Source organism: Siniperca chuatsi, linkage group LG3 (assembly GCF_020085105.1).
Source record: "Siniperca chuatsi isolate FFG_IHB_CAS linkage group LG3, ASM2008510v1, whole genome shotgun sequence".
Classification (NCBI taxonomy): domain Eukaryota; kingdom Metazoa; phylum Chordata; class Actinopteri; order Centrarchiformes; family Sinipercidae; genus Siniperca; species Siniperca chuatsi.
In genome coordinates this window covers 10,890,815-10,907,653 of record NC_058044.1, presented here as the reverse complement: position 1 = coordinate 10,907,653, position 16,839 = coordinate 10,890,815, and the positions used below count along the sequence as shown (strand labels likewise).

At 39.7% G+C, this 16,839-nt stretch overlaps 2 protein-coding genes across 2 annotated transcripts in view; one reads left to right on the top strand and one right to left on the bottom strand.

Annotated features, from left to right (window-relative positions):
• The window catches only part of nr3c2 (nuclear receptor subfamily 3, group C, member 2), a 79,353-nt gene that overhangs the window by 19,836 nt on the left and 42,678 nt on the right, over positions 1–16,839 (bottom strand). Inside the window, exons 3-4 of the mRNA XM_044190079.1 lie at positions 12,870–12,997; positions 4,045–4,161 (exon numbers count right to left, since the gene is read on the bottom strand). Coding sequence (XP_044046014.1) covers positions 4,045–4,161; positions 12,870–12,997 — 245 coding nt within the window. The remainder of the gene's footprint in view (positions 1–4,044; positions 4,162–12,869; positions 12,998–16,839) is intronic.
• Positions 558–16,839, top strand: part of dclk2a (doublecortin-like kinase 2a) — a 153,144-nt gene continuing 136,862 nt past the window's right edge. The window contains exon 1 of the mRNA XM_044190088.1: positions 558–931. Coding sequence (XP_044046023.1) covers positions 742–931 — 190 coding nt within the window. The 5' untranslated portion in view covers positions 558–741. The remainder of the gene's footprint in view (positions 932–16,839) is intronic.

Sequence of the window (16,839 nt, the reverse complement as noted above, 5' to 3'; positions counted from 1 at the left end):
CCCTCTTTAACACATTGTTGATGATGGCATTTCTTACATTCATAAATCTGAGGTTATAATTTCAAAGTGACAGATACTGCATAGGTATAATTTCAAAAAGCCAAATATAGATATAATACATAGTCTACTGTTATTAAATGTTCTATTTTAATATTTCTATTTTATGTCATTTTTTATTTCTCGCCTTCAATGTTAAAGGCGTGATGATCAAACTTCCCCAGTACAATTTTCAAGGAAATCTATTATCTCTGTATCTGAAGTAAGTTATCGCTTCTTGGAAGTTGTAACTCTAAATGTTAGGGTGTGAATCACAAATTGGAAAGGGTCCATCTGGAATGAAGTCCAGTCAAAACAAGAGCACACAATAGTACAATAATCATGTTTCATTTCCTGTGTATTGTTTAATCATTCACAGATAGGGATCTTTGAGGGATGAAATAACAAATAAATACATACATGCTAATATACATTCATACAATTAATAAAGCGAAGCCTCTCAGCTTGTTCAGGCAGTCGATTCCAGGTCTGCTGCAACACTCACAAATGACACATTTTACGCATTGTAACTTATATTTAACACCCCCTGTGCAGTAAGGCCGACTTTTTAAGCTAAATGATCGGCCCAGTATTTTGCTCTGCTATACTGCTGCTACTGATGTAGCAGTTCATTAACAAGCTCACATGCCAACATGAGCGGTCATGCCGCTTTGGAACACTTGGTGAAAATATTCGTGTTTGCTAATGTTAGCTGCTGCTACCAAAAGTTGGAAATTTGTCTTTATTCACTGTTGTCCACAAACTCTACTTCAAAAGGATGGAAGCTGGAGGTCTCCTGTCCCACTGTCTTGTCTGTGTTTTGGGACGGCAGCGTCCCTCTTCCTAAGGACTTTCCCTGCTGAGATGTGGGGAATCCCTGCTTCACCTCACCACAGTAAGCATTGCTAGTTGCTAGCTAATATGCTAAAAAAGTGTCAGTAAGCTATATGGCTAATGTTACTGTTGGTGGCTGTTTTCCCAGTTGTGTTTCAGCTTTGTTGCAGCGCTTGTTAACAGTACAGGCTTGATACAGTTAATGTTTCACAGCTCACCAGCCATGGCGTCTGTTGGCTGATAGGTCTCTGCTCCTATCAGGCTGCTGGTATTTGCATTGGTATTAGCTAACTGTGATTCATCTAGCTAGCTAGTGACTGAATGAGCTCATTTTTGTAACGCTTGAAATTATGCTAATCTGTTGATTTCCACAGTGGTGATAGTGATGTTTTTGTACTTATGCCCTATGGGCTGAATTGGTTTGACTGTTGTCTTTTAGACATGAAATTATTTTCACTTAATATTGGCTTCAAGGCAAACTGTGGGTTGGTAGTCACACTCACTTTTCTCCACATACTTGATATTTAGCTAGCAGTACAAAAATAGTTTTATTCTTTCTTTCTTTGGGAATCTGACGGTTTTCTTTCTTTACTTGTCTTTATATAAAAATTTGATCTAAACAGCTGAGCTGCCATTCAAAGGGTTACACTGCTGCTACTCAAACGATACAGCCACACTCATTGGCAACCTTCAGCTTTTATTCATGACTCATGGTCATCTGCTGCTTTTCAACACTACATGACATTTCACTAGGAGATGTGTTTACTCCAAGTCATGTTTTTGCACTTGTAATATGTTTAAGATAATAATTATCTGCTGCTAAACTGACGTGTCTGTATATGATTGACACATGATGGATTGTTGGGATTAAAACTGTCCAGTTGTCAGTATAACCTCCCAGTTGTTAGAGGGTGACTGGAGCCCAGGTACACTCATCAGATGCCACCATATAGCCAATGTCAGACTCTGTATCTAATGTGTTTCATAGTTTTTTGGCGTCACTCCCCAGTCTCCTTTGTGCTGAGCTTGGTGTATGTTTTAGGGTTTAGGTGTTTATGAGTGATTGAGTGACACCTAAGCTGACTTTGTTGTGCCCACTCTTTTGCTATGCTATGCTATGCAGCTGCTACACCTCTCCTTTAACCCCTCTGCTACATGTATACTGTTCCAAACACCACTTACACTGCTGTTACTCATATAGTATTTCATAAGACCCACAGTTCTCTCAGCATCCACCTGTAGGCTCTTATTCCCCTGTGAGCGTGAGTTTATTACTGTCACTCCACAATCCTCTCTGTGCATCAACACTGTGTTTGCTTGTGGAGAGTGATGTCAAAGCAAAGAAAAATGGACTCGGTTAATACCCTGCATTCACTCAATAATACATCCATTAGTTTTGTTGACTGAAATATATACAGTGAAAGTCAAATTGGCCATAAAAAACAAGCGTTCACACACATTCACAGTGCTGAAAATGTATCATAAAGTGCTTTTCTGGAATTGATTTTCCCAATCAGTGCCCATTTATTTATTTTATATTGTACTTTCAGAGGTTTGGATTGGTTCCAGGATACAAAATGTCATATGTTAGCTGTAACATTCAAAGGCACAGGCCTTGAACAAAATGTAAACAAGAGAATCCACTGAAATTTTAGTAGTCATTGTGAGCACTTCATTTTAAGTAGCTATACTCTTGGAGTAATTTATATGATTGTTGATAATAACCAAGCAATATAATATATTATAATATAATGACTGCTGTCCTAGAAATCCGTCTAAATGAAACATATTTCATACTGCACTGATAATAGTAGTCTACCCATGTTTGGGACTTTGTTATATCACATCATTAATTGAGTGTGTCTATTTTCTGTGAACACCTGGATAGTTCTTACACATTATCTGTGCATAACAACAAGTGTTTAAATTATTCTCCTTAGTCCCGCAGCCATTTACTACACCATCGCTAAGTTCACCAAGAAGTCTAGCCGTAATGAGCTTGAGCTTGTTTGGGAGCCGTTGCTGTTGTGGGCCTGTTAAGCCCATTTAGATCTTTTATCTGATATTGGGCTATACAATTTAAACTTGATTTGACATGACAGCACAGAGTTCTAGTGCATTTCCAAATTACATAAGCCAGCCTATATACTGTCCAGTACTTTAGATAAGTCACAGAATCTGTCCAAAGCGCTGAAATATCCCCAAAGATTTAAATAATAAATATTCACAGCTTTTACACTATCACATCATCAAATATCTCACCAAATATCTGAATAGATAAAATCTCTATAATGTTTAATGACAGAAAAATAGTGCAAGTCTGTTATAGTATCATATGCCGCAGGGTAAGATAAAAATAACTGGTATGAAAATTAGGTGATGATCATTAAGAAAAAAAACTTTACAATCATTTTCGCAAATGGTATATTTTGACAGCAAGTCAAGGAATCTTGCTTAGAAATTACAGTGCATGGCGGTACAGCTAGTCTGAAATATCCATGTTGTTGTTTTTTTAGGCATTCATTAACTCCTGTCCCCACTGCTATAGATACATATCATTCCAATTTGCAAATATTTCACTTTGGATTCATTTAGAAGACTCTCAAATAATTCATTAAAAGCATGAAGCAAACAACTCAGGCTAGTCTCTGTAACAGCAGCAGCTGCATGTGTGTGTGTTTTTCCCCTTTGGCCACCTTTATTTTCTCAGGTAATTTGACAGCATTACCAAAAAAAATTTCTCTATAGTACATTCACATTCATGTTTAAATTCAGCTTCCTTGGGGAGCATAAAATTAAAAATCATTTGTAATTTCAATAACTCTAATGGACTGAAACCCTATCAAGTATGCCACTGCAATCCTGAATTGGAATAAGCCAGTGGCAATAAATTATCACATTTCATCAACCACATCACTCTCAACAGTGTCGTCTTTCCTTAGAGAAATACAAATTCTGTATATGCATTATGCATATTGTGCTCAGATATACTATATGCACACACATACACACAAACATCTTACTGTATGACTCAGCATCCTCAGGCCTCCTGTGACTACAGGCAGACCTACTTTTCCATATCTATAATTTCTTATAAGCAGAGCGAGGCTGACTCAAATGTCACATCTTAGACATGTGACAGGACAAATATGTAATGAGGGTGTGACTCCTCACCTCCTAGGTTCATACCGGCCTGGAGACACTTCCGTACGCGACATGCTGGACAGTTTTTCCTTCGGATCTTGTCAATGATACAGTCATTTCTCCCGGCACACAGGTAGTTGTGCTGACCTACGAAAAGACAAGACACAACGTCAGTGCGATGGTGAACCGTACATGCAGTTTGACATAGAACAGCAGTGATGTGCAGCAAAGAGATAAAATAAGAGCAATAAGGGAGGTTAACTTATGCAATATTGAATAATATATGTATACATTTGATTACATGAAGTGAAGTAAATGTTTGATTCTACTGTAGAATCTCTGTTGGTGACTGTAATGTAGGTCAACACAGAAACCCGTGAAATGTCTGGCAATATCACAGATCTACAATTCATGATTATCACTGTGAAAATGATTGAAATTGTTATTATTCCACTCTCACATTCTACAACGCATGACTAATGGTGTATTTTACAGTATATGGCATGAGGGTATTAACATTTGCTGGAACCAGGACACTGGCTGTAGCTAGACCATTCGTGACAGTGATGCTAACATGGCGAGAATCCCTCCTGCCTCCTGCCTAGCCCTTAGCTAAACCCAATGATCTCCCATTTCAGAGCGCTTCCTTCCGCTCCACTACCTCTTCACTGTACAACTCCTCTCCTCCTCCACTCTTCTCCGTCTCTACGCCTGCGTATCCATCCCTCTTTTTTCCCTTTTTCCACACGTCCGCCAGCCTCAGAGCGCCATACGCCCACACACAGGCAGGCTGATGCTCGTGCACACATACAGTCATTCACTCTCTCACTCCCATACACACACACACACACACACACACACACAGACACAAATGCATGCACATACACACACAGCCAATGCTCCACTTGGCAATTAAAAAAAAACTGCAAATGTTGTATCTGCTTTCACAAACAAATACACAAACATGGAAATCCTGACACAACCCAGATGGCGTGGTATAGTGTGGTGTAGTGACCCCAATGACCCCAATATATGGCTTAGCTCTGGTAGGGTTGATGTTAAAATTGTGTGTACATCTCAGATGGTGTATATGGTTGTACGCACATGTTTGCATGTCAGTGCATATCTGTCTGTCTGTATTTTCCTGCATGTTTGTCTTGTATCGTTTATTTCTTCAGAAGTATCCGAGATTTCTGGCATAGACTTGAGTGTTGTAGCATGAAAGCTTGTGCGTTGTTTACATGCAGTTTGCTCAAATATGCACATTCTGTACATTGCCTTTGTTGCATCTACAGTACAGTATTTGTATTTGTGTGTAGGACTGAGCAGAAGTTGTTTTCCGAGCTAGCAGGAGTAGTGCGCAGTGTGTCTGTCTGGCTGCTGCCAAAAGCCAAGGAACCGAGCTGCAGGAGGAGAGGCAGCAGCTGTAGCCCCACCACTATTTCTGGCTAAATCACATGACCGTTACATAAGCCCATTTTTCTTGCTCTAAAAAACAGTAAACTGCGACACAGGAAACACACAACGCAGCCATCCCCTTTCCCACCCCCCTTGTGCACGCACACACACATACATATACACACACAACGCACACGCTCTCGCTTGGATAGGCCGGACCAAATGGCATTTCTGAAAACTCTGGAGCCTTCCTGTCAACTGTTTTGCTCATTCCCGTGAATCTTGTTAATAATTGTTAGAGTGAAATACACATCATGAGACAGGCGAAGTCATAGTCCGATGGTGTGTGGATGTGCGCGACTGTATGTGTATCTGAAAGGGAGAGAAGTTGTTTATTTATGCACTGTGTGTGCATGCACTCACTTGCCCTCGCACAGCATGTTTACCTCTGAATATGTGCATTTGCTTATCAACCAGGCACGTGGCGGGCTTACTGATGAATGACACTTTTTCAGTCTTACCTTGGAAAATTAAAAAAAAAAATCCTTTCTCTTATGAAAGTGGTTAGTGAATTCATTTTGACTCATATTTCCATGTGCATCTTACCCAAAAATCAATAACTTCTCTTTATACGGTAAAAACATTTAATAATGCCAAATCCTATCAAGATATTTTCATATAATTCTACATGAAAAAGACAAAGATTCCTCAGATACTATATTAAATTTGACATCAATCCAAAAACTCCTGTCTGCTGGTACAATGTACTCTGTCAGCATTGTTCATTTAATGGCAACCCTCAGAGTTCTTTAATGGAGTCCACTCACGTCTACTTTTAGCTAATGATCTCACAATCTGGCAACAACCCGCTGAGTAGTCTCTGTTGTCTGTCAACTCCAGCATACATCAGTTGTGAGGATATTCCTCTGAAAGGGAAATACTCTTTCCTATGGGGACCCCACTTTAACAAGAGTAATCTGCCCTGCAGTCCTCCTGCCACCAGCACAGCTACAGTACATCTGCTTTCCAAAAAAAAGACAGACAGACTTCAGGCCTTTGCTAAAATACAGCCTTTAAACTATCATTTTTAAATAGCCACTCACAAGTGGTCAGACCCCTGATTGTGAAATTAGCCTCTCAGATACAGTAGCTGACCCACATCAATAATACTACTGTGACTCTCTGAATGGCATTTAGCAGTTGCTGCAGATCTCTTAGTTGCAAGCCGGTACTGTTGATGGAAGATGGGATATAACTAAAGGATGTGCTGAAATCTATGTCAGTCTCATAGATTAATGCCATTTAATTATCCACTCACAAAGCATTTGGGCAATTCTGTGATCGTCATTCATCGGTATTTATGCAACCTAAATTACATAGCCAAAAAAATCCCAAACAACCAAAAAATAGGCCTCTCAGAGATGTAATTGTTGTTACAACTGGGCCAGCGGTATGCAAATCACTGCCTTGCAATAGCACTGCTACTCCAATTCTTTGGACAACACACAAACAGCTGTGTTGGATGGGGCTCTACACAATTAAGTTTCCCTGTCTGGATCATTATAAAAAGAGGGTGCAGAAGTTAAAATAGAATGTAACTAGAAGCTGTTATTTTGTTTACTAATGTCTCCACTTCTATAATAATGTGCTATATCTCAGTTGTCCCATGCATTTCCTTCTCACAAAGATTTTCCCCATCTGCTGCCTTTGTACATAATGCGTTTAGTCATTATTTAGACCTCGATAAAGCAGCCAGTTATGGCAGTGTTAAAAGCAGTTAGAATTCAAAATATATCTTGCAGTACTCTCATCTACAATGCATTATAACATTATTCCTTTCTTTATTTATAAAAACATTTGCATGGTCTTACAACCAGAGGTTAAAAACATTTAACATTTGACTTTCTTCCAAATCAAATACATCAAAGAGGCCTCGCTGCTGTTTTCAGACTATAAAGTTACAACAAAAATATGTCCACTTCTCTGCACCTCCTTTCTCATCAAAGCCATTTTGAAAACATAATTTTCTGTCTATTGAAACATTACTTGAATGCCTATCTAAAAGATTAAACTCATATTTTCTTCTTCTTCTTTATATGTAGTTTTTATATATAGAGCAGGTGCATTTGACATTTACAGCACAGTATGTGGTACACTAAGACTTTGAAAAAGCCAATACTGGCATCAAAAAGTAATGCCACAACAATCTGTAGTACCAATCACCAGTGAAGACACTGATAAAGCCCATCAGATTGGCACTTATTTGGTTGAACACAAAAGGTGTAACCCACTGATTGCGCTGGATCCTTTTTGCATTGATGTCAAAGAACAAAGGTATCACCAGGGAGCAGGAAGAGATGGAGGTCAGATTATATCCTCTGGAGGACCATCAGGCCTGCAGGTCAGCCCAGGCCAGGGGAACTGAGGGCATGAGGGAAGTAGTATGTGCATATATGAGTGAGTTATATCATCACACGTGCACCAAACATACAGCATACCTGTTAGTGTAATAAGAGGCTTCATAGATGGGCAGAATGCTGTGAATACTGTATAGTGTATTGCTGAAATTATTAGTCAATTCATTGATTAGTCATTTGACAACAGCAACTTAAATAATTGAGTATTTAAGTAATTTATCAAGCAAAATGCCAAACATTTGCTGGCTCCAGCTTCTCACATGTGAGGATTTTCTGTGTTTCTCTGTTTACATCATGTAAATTGAATACATTTGTGTTGTGGACTGTTGGTCAGACAAAACAAGCAATTTGGAGATGTCTACTTAGCTTCAGGAAAAGTGTGAGGGGCATTTGTTTGCTATTTTCTAAAATTGTACAGGCTAAACAATTAATGAATTAATGGAAAAAACAACTGGCAGATTTGTTGTCATCATTGGTTCCAGCCCTAATATATTGCATGCCCTTGTGTCTATTTTTAAAGCAGGAAGGATGTAAAATGTACACACAAATGTATCTAGGTTGCATAGAGAGACCCTTCCTCAGGCTGCATTCTCCAACCTAAATGCCTATTAGCAATGTGGGTCACACACATACTTACAGTAAGCTTAACAGATTAAATTTCTACCTAATGCTGTACACCTGCATTCCTTTACTATTTATGAAGAAATGTGTGCCCCCATGCATTTGTGCATGGTAAGTTTGTGCTTGTGATTGTGTTTGTATGTATTTTCCGATGTGAGACCTGTGTTGGGGAGCTGGGATCAGGGCAACACTGCTAAATGGCTTCACTCCAGCTGTTGTTACATGAGCCTCTCACACACAACCTGAAGCATTCACTCTGGCACTGGAGGGAGGCCTTTATTTCCCCAGCCTGAGCTGAGAAACATGTGATTGGACAGAAGGGCTGCCAGTCAAAACAGAAACGGTGTGAGACATGTCCTCAGATGACCTCTCCCACAAAGGCGTACCAAAGAATAGGTTTCTAGATTGACACCAGCGCCATGGAAACCACGACCCAGTCACATTGCAGAACACAGTGAGGCCATAACAAGGTTGACTAATGTCTCTGTAAACCTCTCAGTTCAATAAGAGAAGAGCAAAAACAGCTAGTGAGCTAAAAGCAGGGCCTAGTATTATTACAAAGAGCAGACATGCCAAGCCACTGATGACATGTGAATAATAAGCTGGCGTTCAACTCTTCAAATGCGCTCCACATGGAGTCATTTATTGAGTGCAGCTGTCTTGTATCAACAAACTAGTCTTTAGTGGAATGGATGCAGGAGAGAAGCACACAAATGCATTCAGCTATTTCCACATTAGTGATGATAACACATATTTACAAACTGTTTTGTGTCAGAAGGCATTTTCCCACAGCGCAGGATAAACGTTTATACTGAAGAATTCATTCATTTCAATAGAGTCTATAAATTGGCTGCATGTTTGCTTGTGACTGTTGAGTCAACAGTAGCAATACAACTGCAAAACTTCATAAAAGTTATTACCCCTCTTGTTTGTTTACTATACAAGTCCATCTAAAGTGTGGCAGTAAATAAAATGTGAGTGTAAGAGCTGCCATACTGTACAAGATAAACTGGATGACTTGAGCTGGTGGATGAATGTTTCTTTTATGAAATAAGTGTGTGTACATGTGAATGCTTAAATAATGAATTGAGGGCATTTTGAAAAGCTCACAGCCAGAGTTCGCAGCACATAATTTAGTATGCTGGGACCATGGTTATAAACTTTATCGTGTACAGTTAGTTGGCTGTGCCTTCTGCTAGATATGACAAAAATGAAGTGGAATGAATATTCTTCCTCTTGAGGTGGACTGTAAGTGCACAGATTTGGACAGTAAAAGGCCGATGCGGCCAGGAGATATTCCAAACAGATGGTCTAAATGTAAACCGTAGACTTTGAAGAATTACTGTGCCAAGCTCTGGTGATGTAAAATAAAGCTACCTAGCAATGACTTGTCTGACTTGGATAAAGGGGAAACGGGACCCACCACAGTCAGAGGATTTAATCTGATTTGTTGATGACTCCAGAATGCTAACTAGCTCTGTAGTAAAGGGCTGTGAGCCAGTTAGTCGTCTAATGAGCTACAGCCGACCGAAAAGTTGTATCCCCTGAGGCAGGCGGTGCCAAAAGAAATTAAGCATGGGCTGGATTATTCCCCTTGCACAGATGCCCACTCTCTGCAGTCTTCTTTTATATCTCACATGCCGAGTCTAAGTTTTTATCTTTGAGAGAAAAGAGGAGGAGAAGGAGGAGGAAATACTGGGAGAGGGGAGGAGTAAAACGTCTCCTCACGTCCTAACTTACACCTCTCAGACACTCAATGCTGACACATCGCTTTCCATCCCTCCCCGTGTTTCTTACTCCCTCTCTCGGCTCCTCCTCTCTTTATCTCTCTGCCTGCGTCTGACTTTCTCTTTGTCCCCCCCCTCCCTCACTGTATCTGTTTCATTGTCCTCTATCTCTCTTCACCTTCTCTCAGTATTTTCATCCTTTGCCTCCCTCCAACTTACCTCTCTCTTTCCACCTCAGCAGCAGCTGTGGAGGGTCAAGTAAGGTAACAGCTCGCTTTGCACATGAGAAGGGCGTACACGTTGCACGCAACCATGATGACATCACAGCACTGTATGGGTTGCCCTTATTATGCTTTGCACAGTTGCAGTTGTTTGGCAGTGCAGAATCAAGAGGAAACCAAAAATGGAGAGATACTCATAAAGAGATTTGAAATGAGTCAATTTCAGTATAATTATATATCATATGAGTGACAAATAGGATTTTAGTAGTGTTAATCACAGAGCCTATAGAGATCTGAGCTCTTCAGAGCCTCACCTGACTAGCACTCTCACACAAAGTCAGATCTTTAGCGTCTGCCACTGGCTCTCCACTGGCCACGCTTAAAGCAAGAACAATGGCATGACTGATTCGATAACCCCAGACACATAATCTGATTTCAGGTCTCCATAATGACAGTGTGTAAATATCATCAAATTAAGGCATGATTTGATTGGGAATGAATCCAATTCCTCCAATGGTCAGGAAAACACCTAGAGGGCCTGATGGCTGGCTGGCAGGCTTGTTTGCTCTATTTTTTTTTTTTTTTTCGCCTGCACTGAGTGTGTAAGCATATGTTTTGCATTCAAACACTCATCAGTTAAGCCAACGCCTTGGGCAACAGGCACGAAATGAAAAGCACATTATGGCTGATGCTGATTTTCCTAAAGCTAAATATAACATAAAGGATGCCTGCAGGAGAATTACCCACTGAATGTTTTTTTTTCTGATGTGCCACTCAACTTGGTCACAGTCTATAAATGTAATGTACAAATGTTTTTGGTAATTTTAATGATCTTTTAGAAAAAAATAAATATGTAGAAGGTCTACTGAGAACAGTATTTGCATAAAATAAAAATGTGGTGCAAATAAAACCAGCATCAAATATTGGTTAATAATTATTGCAAAAATTATCAGCACTGTATGCTGCCTAAATGGAAAGAACAAGCTGCTTCATTGCTTTTCACCATGTACTTGTCTGACTGAACTGTTAGGAACTATCAGGAAAAAAGCACACATTTTCTCATTAATATTTCCCAGTTGGAAAAGCTGTAAGCTTTTACCACAAATGTAAACTTACTAGACTTGAGGTACTCCCCAACAAACTACTGTAATAATCTGAGCAGAATGTTTTCCAATAATTCTGAAGGCCACACTATCAGTTAAGGTGATATTGTTTGAAATGATTTGATATTCACTGAATCAACTGTGAGAGCCAATTTTGGCGTAATGCAATATGAATGAAACCTGCTGAATAACAGCATAATACTGACACAAAACTCAAAAATTTCCGACCTCCTACTAGAAAAAGTGTTATGAAACGCCACCTAAAGTCAGAGTTCCTACTTGGGGCAAATCCATCTCCTCCAACTTCATGAAGAAGCAGTTGTCTGACGTCACACAACAATGGCAGCACCCACGGAAGCGCACATTAGGCTACATTTCAAACAATAGAGGAGGAGGGTAGGATGTATTTGTGGACTACAGTATTGTATTAGGTTAGTGAATGGAATATGAAGATACGTTTCCAAGTATAAAAGTGCCTTAAAATAATATGTTCATGTGTCATTGTTTCCTCCTCTGTTTCATTTATGCATGCAAGGAGCCTGCCAATTCCGACATTTGACTTTGACTTGAATGCAGCATAAGTTTTAGGATAATAGTTTAAATAACACAAACATATACAGAAATACTGCAGGTTCAACACAACAGAAGTTTCTTGATGACACAAAAACTGATGAATACGTTGACAACTCGTCACTGATGTTCCAAAAGAGACGGCGTATCATCTCCATAGTAACGACTCTGTACTTCCGTTCTAACTGGCTTCTCAGGCTTTTTTTGCAGCTGGATATCATTTGTAGCATCTTAAAATATGAATGAGGATAGTGATAGTGAGTTACTTGCTACAGTTGCATTTCTAGGATTGATGAAATGGTGAAAACATAAAAAAAATGAGAGTCATACATTGCCGTTGTGCAATATGTGACAAAGGGCAGTTTGTTTGTTGATTTGTGTTATTTGAGTAAATTTTAAGGCTTGTGTCATACAGACATGGCTGTTTCTCAAACAAATTAATGAGGTGATCCTCTCTTTCCTCCGTCCAAAGTCTGCCATTTCGACCAGCTGACAGTTTACTGATTTGATCAGCTGACTTTTCTACGAGCTGATTGGCTGTTGAAACAGGTGACGTGCCTTACGTTCTAAAACCAGCCACTGGCGACTTGACAAGATGAGTCGCAGGCTACGCCATCAGCCGGCTTGAGTTGAGCTGAGACTGGCCAGTTTAGACTGCTGCATCTTTTCACTGCAACGTTCTAAAACAGTTTCGTCTCATTGTGAATCTTTGGTCTGAACTGGGCTTTAAGCTCCCTCAGCCACTCTAGAAAAGACCTAACCAGTGATATCTTGTTTGAACATGATTTAATGCCATACCTTCCACTGCTCTTTTGAAGAAGACTTTGCAGCTTCCACATGTCACGACACCGTAGTGACATCCTGATGCCTCATCTCCACAAACCAGGCACACTTTGGCTGTTGAGGACGGTTGTCTCAGTGGCGAGCTGAAAGGACACACACACACACACACACACACACAAGAGTTTTCAGGCCAGACATAAATCAACAAAGAATTTTCAAAAGTCACCAACAAAGCCAGGGCAGACTGTCCCCTTCCTAACAGTGCTACAGCCTGATACACATTGTGAAACATTCTTGGGTTTTACGACCCACAGTACAGTAGCAGCACAATGTGGCTAGCCATAAAGATGTCTGCCAACCAAGAGAGGAGGGCTTTGCACTCAACTGATTTATAGCTTCACCAGGCTTACAAAGATGACAATGACAGAATTATAGCAGAGATTATTTAAATTCAATAAGCAAAGAGACACAGAGCAGGATGTCAAATTTAAGTAGGATCCAACACACTTGTCCCCTTCTCTGGCATAAAAAGTGTGAGGCACTGGAAAAAGTGTTGAGTGGTTGACAAAACGCAAACTATGATGAAGCAAAAATGTTACTGTGTAATACTGTAACAAGTTCAGGGTCAAAGATCAAAGGTGAGAATCAATACTGACGTGTGCTGTACTGTAAGTAGCATGGCATGCTGTCGTTATTCACTCTGAGCCACAACCAACAGGCAAGACAGTCAGTTCTGCCTGATCCAAGGCATTCAGTTTACTTCGGTATCATTTACTGCTTTCACTACTGACTGATTTCTACAATTAGATGACCATTAAAGCTCGGGATGTAAAGTATGTTCTTACTGATGCAGTGCTAAATGGGAGAATTGGTTAAGAGTTGCAGTTTACCTATTCCTGCAAATGAGACCATGTGGATCATCACGGTAATAGGTGTCAAAGGTAATGGATGATGTCTGTCTAGAGTCAATCTATTATCAATCCAGGTACAAAAAAGGCATGCTCAAAGCAGTTTACTACTGTGTTTAAAGAACTGAAAAGGACTCTCAGTGCACACAAAGTAGGGCTGGACAATATGACCTAAATCAAGGTAAATTTTCAGATTCAGTGCATGTATTTCATGTCTCATATAGGCTTACTTCTGATATGTTTGTATTGTCTAATTGCAGTTTGGTTGCAGCCGTTTAGTTGGTTAACCTTCTGCTTAGATGTCATTGGTTGTAGTAGCTTTGTCAGTTTATAGACATTTATTCAAAACTCCAATATGAGCAAATTGAGGTTGGTAAGACCTTAATTTGATAAATTATGTTTATTGTCAATACAGATTAATAGAACAACTGCACAGTGCCAGTATTACATCTGACTGACTGATCAGTATCGACATATATGTTGGCCAATAAGTAACATGAAATTGCAGTACAGAAAGATGCCAAAGATATGTTTGATATCATTCAGAAACATTGAAACCATTACATGGTTTGTTTTTTAACTATTATATATATATATTGGCCACAATGTTTTCATTTCAAATTTAAAGATTCCTTATCAAAAAATTTTGTTTATGTTATGTATTTATTCAAAACAAAATGAAGATTTTAGATTTTTAAACTCTCAAATGTCAACATCAGTATTGGCTTCAAAAATCCAATATCAGTTGGGCTCTAGTCAGTATACTATATGTAGATTTGATGCTAAGCTATATACTAAGCTTTTTAAACATCTATATCCAATACATACCCAGGGACATTTAAGACTAAATCTATCTCTCAGACCAAGCTCTGCTAAATGGAGATGTAAGGAAAACAACAGAGGGCAGGTGACAGGTAGATTTTGAAAACAGAACAGGCCACCCAATAAAATCTGGTATGAAACATGACATGGTTTAATCAGTTTACAGAGCAAGCATGCCCTATGGATGAGGCTCCATGCATGCACATGGCATGGAGCTAAATGGTGTGAGTAAAATTGGAATGTGCACATTATATTAGGGTATGCTACTTATTTATGCAACTTGTTAACGGAATAACACTGAATCTTTTGGTACTCACACATAATAAAAAAAATTATATACATTTACATTCTAGTAGATTAAAAGCTTCATGCATTTAAGGTTAGGTTTACTCCTATGGAAAAATGAGGATATACAGTATAATGTTTGATGAAACATTTCCCTTCATGTGCATACACACACACACACACACACACACACACACACACACACACAACGAACACAACATGTAGATGGGTACAAAGAGAGAACACCTTGTATCAAAACATTAAAAGTGGCCTCAGCTTCCCCTTCTTTTCTGTGCTAATTACCTCTCTCCCATCTCAATCAATAACATGCAAGGTGATTGTCTGGTTAACATTCTCCTTACATCCTTCATCAAACCAGCTGCCAAGCACTCTCTCTCCTCCTCTCCGTCTCTCTACCTCCCTCCCTCTCTCATGCACACACATTTCCTCCAGGGGACTAGCTGGAAAGGGGTACAGCAACAGCACACTCAGATACAATCAGGACCACTGATCTAATTCCCTCTTGTCCATCTACACACACATTCAATTTGTTAGGACGCTTAGAGGAGTCTCTGGTGAGGTGTTTGTCTGACTAGATCTTTCTGGCACTGGGCCCCATGGTTTCAGCTAATGTGAGTGTGAGTGTGTGTATGTGTGCATGCACAAACCCAATCCATGTCAAGATGTGTTTTTCAGCGTGTTAATCAATTGAATATTCCCCCATACATTGGTCTTTTCACATGGTTACAAAGCAGTGTTAACAAGAAGACAATCCATGACAAGAAAAACAGCCCCACAAAGTTTACGGCCAAGATTAACACGAACAGCAAATGAGAGGTCCCTCTAAAGTATGCTTCTAATATCCAGTCAGTAGTCAACCCTTTAATAGTGCCGCACATTAAAACCTTGTCGCTGCGTGCCAGCCTGCCTGCCCGCTGGTCCACCAACAAGGTGACTTCCCCTCCCTTAGAGAAGTATATAGGTCATTCACTCTCTCTGCTTATGAAACCAGAGCAGACAGGCCAGGCTGCAGTGACTGTGCACCAACGGCTGCCAGTAGCCCAAAACTAAACACAAGCTACTAGACATTCCCAAATCAGGATGTTTCAGCAGATATGTTAGCCTATGGTTTGTCAGCATGCAGTATGTGCAAGAATAATCATGGAAATATGTTTTAATGAGCTTAAGAGAATAAGGGAATGACATGCAACAAAGGTCTCCAGTCAGAATCAAAATTGGGACATTGTGGTTAAATGGTGTGCATCACCACTGGGCCATGAGAACATGCCAAATGAATTTCCTCTTTGGTTTGTCATTTTCATAGCTTGAAATATTCAGAGGTTGCAACTGCTATCTGTTTGAATGAAGGCTTACCTAATGATGTACCACAGGAAGTAACACCATATTAAGGCCGGCAGTTCAAACTGTTAATTCCTGCATGCAGAACCTTGTGTCAAAAAAATCCTATATAATATCCATAAAAATATCTCTGAAAATAATATCTATGATTATCCAAAAAAGTTCTGCAGTTTTGTGCAGGCTACTGCACTTTTTGAACTGGGACTGGGACTTTTTTTCTTGACCCCTGTCTTCTCTATTTCTGGGTACAGTCTCAGACTAACTCAATGGGACTGACTGCACAGATCAAAGGTCTCATTCTTCGCTCCAGTTGTTGCTTTTTTCCCTTCCTACAGAAACCCCAGGGCAGCGGTTTCATTGTTCTCAGTGTCCTTTCATCTTTAAAGATAACACACAAGCTAACAACTGATTTAGTTGCTGTTTATTTCCCATGAGGATACAGATGAGTGCGAGTACACACAATGCCTGTTTCTTCCCACCAAAAACTCTTGCTGTCCTCTTCACTGCTTCCCAGACCAACATGCTGCTTAGGGAAGATATTAATGAAATGACAAAGGAAAAGAAATGTGAGAGCTTGAAGCCAGACGAAGCCTAATGTGCCCACTAAAATG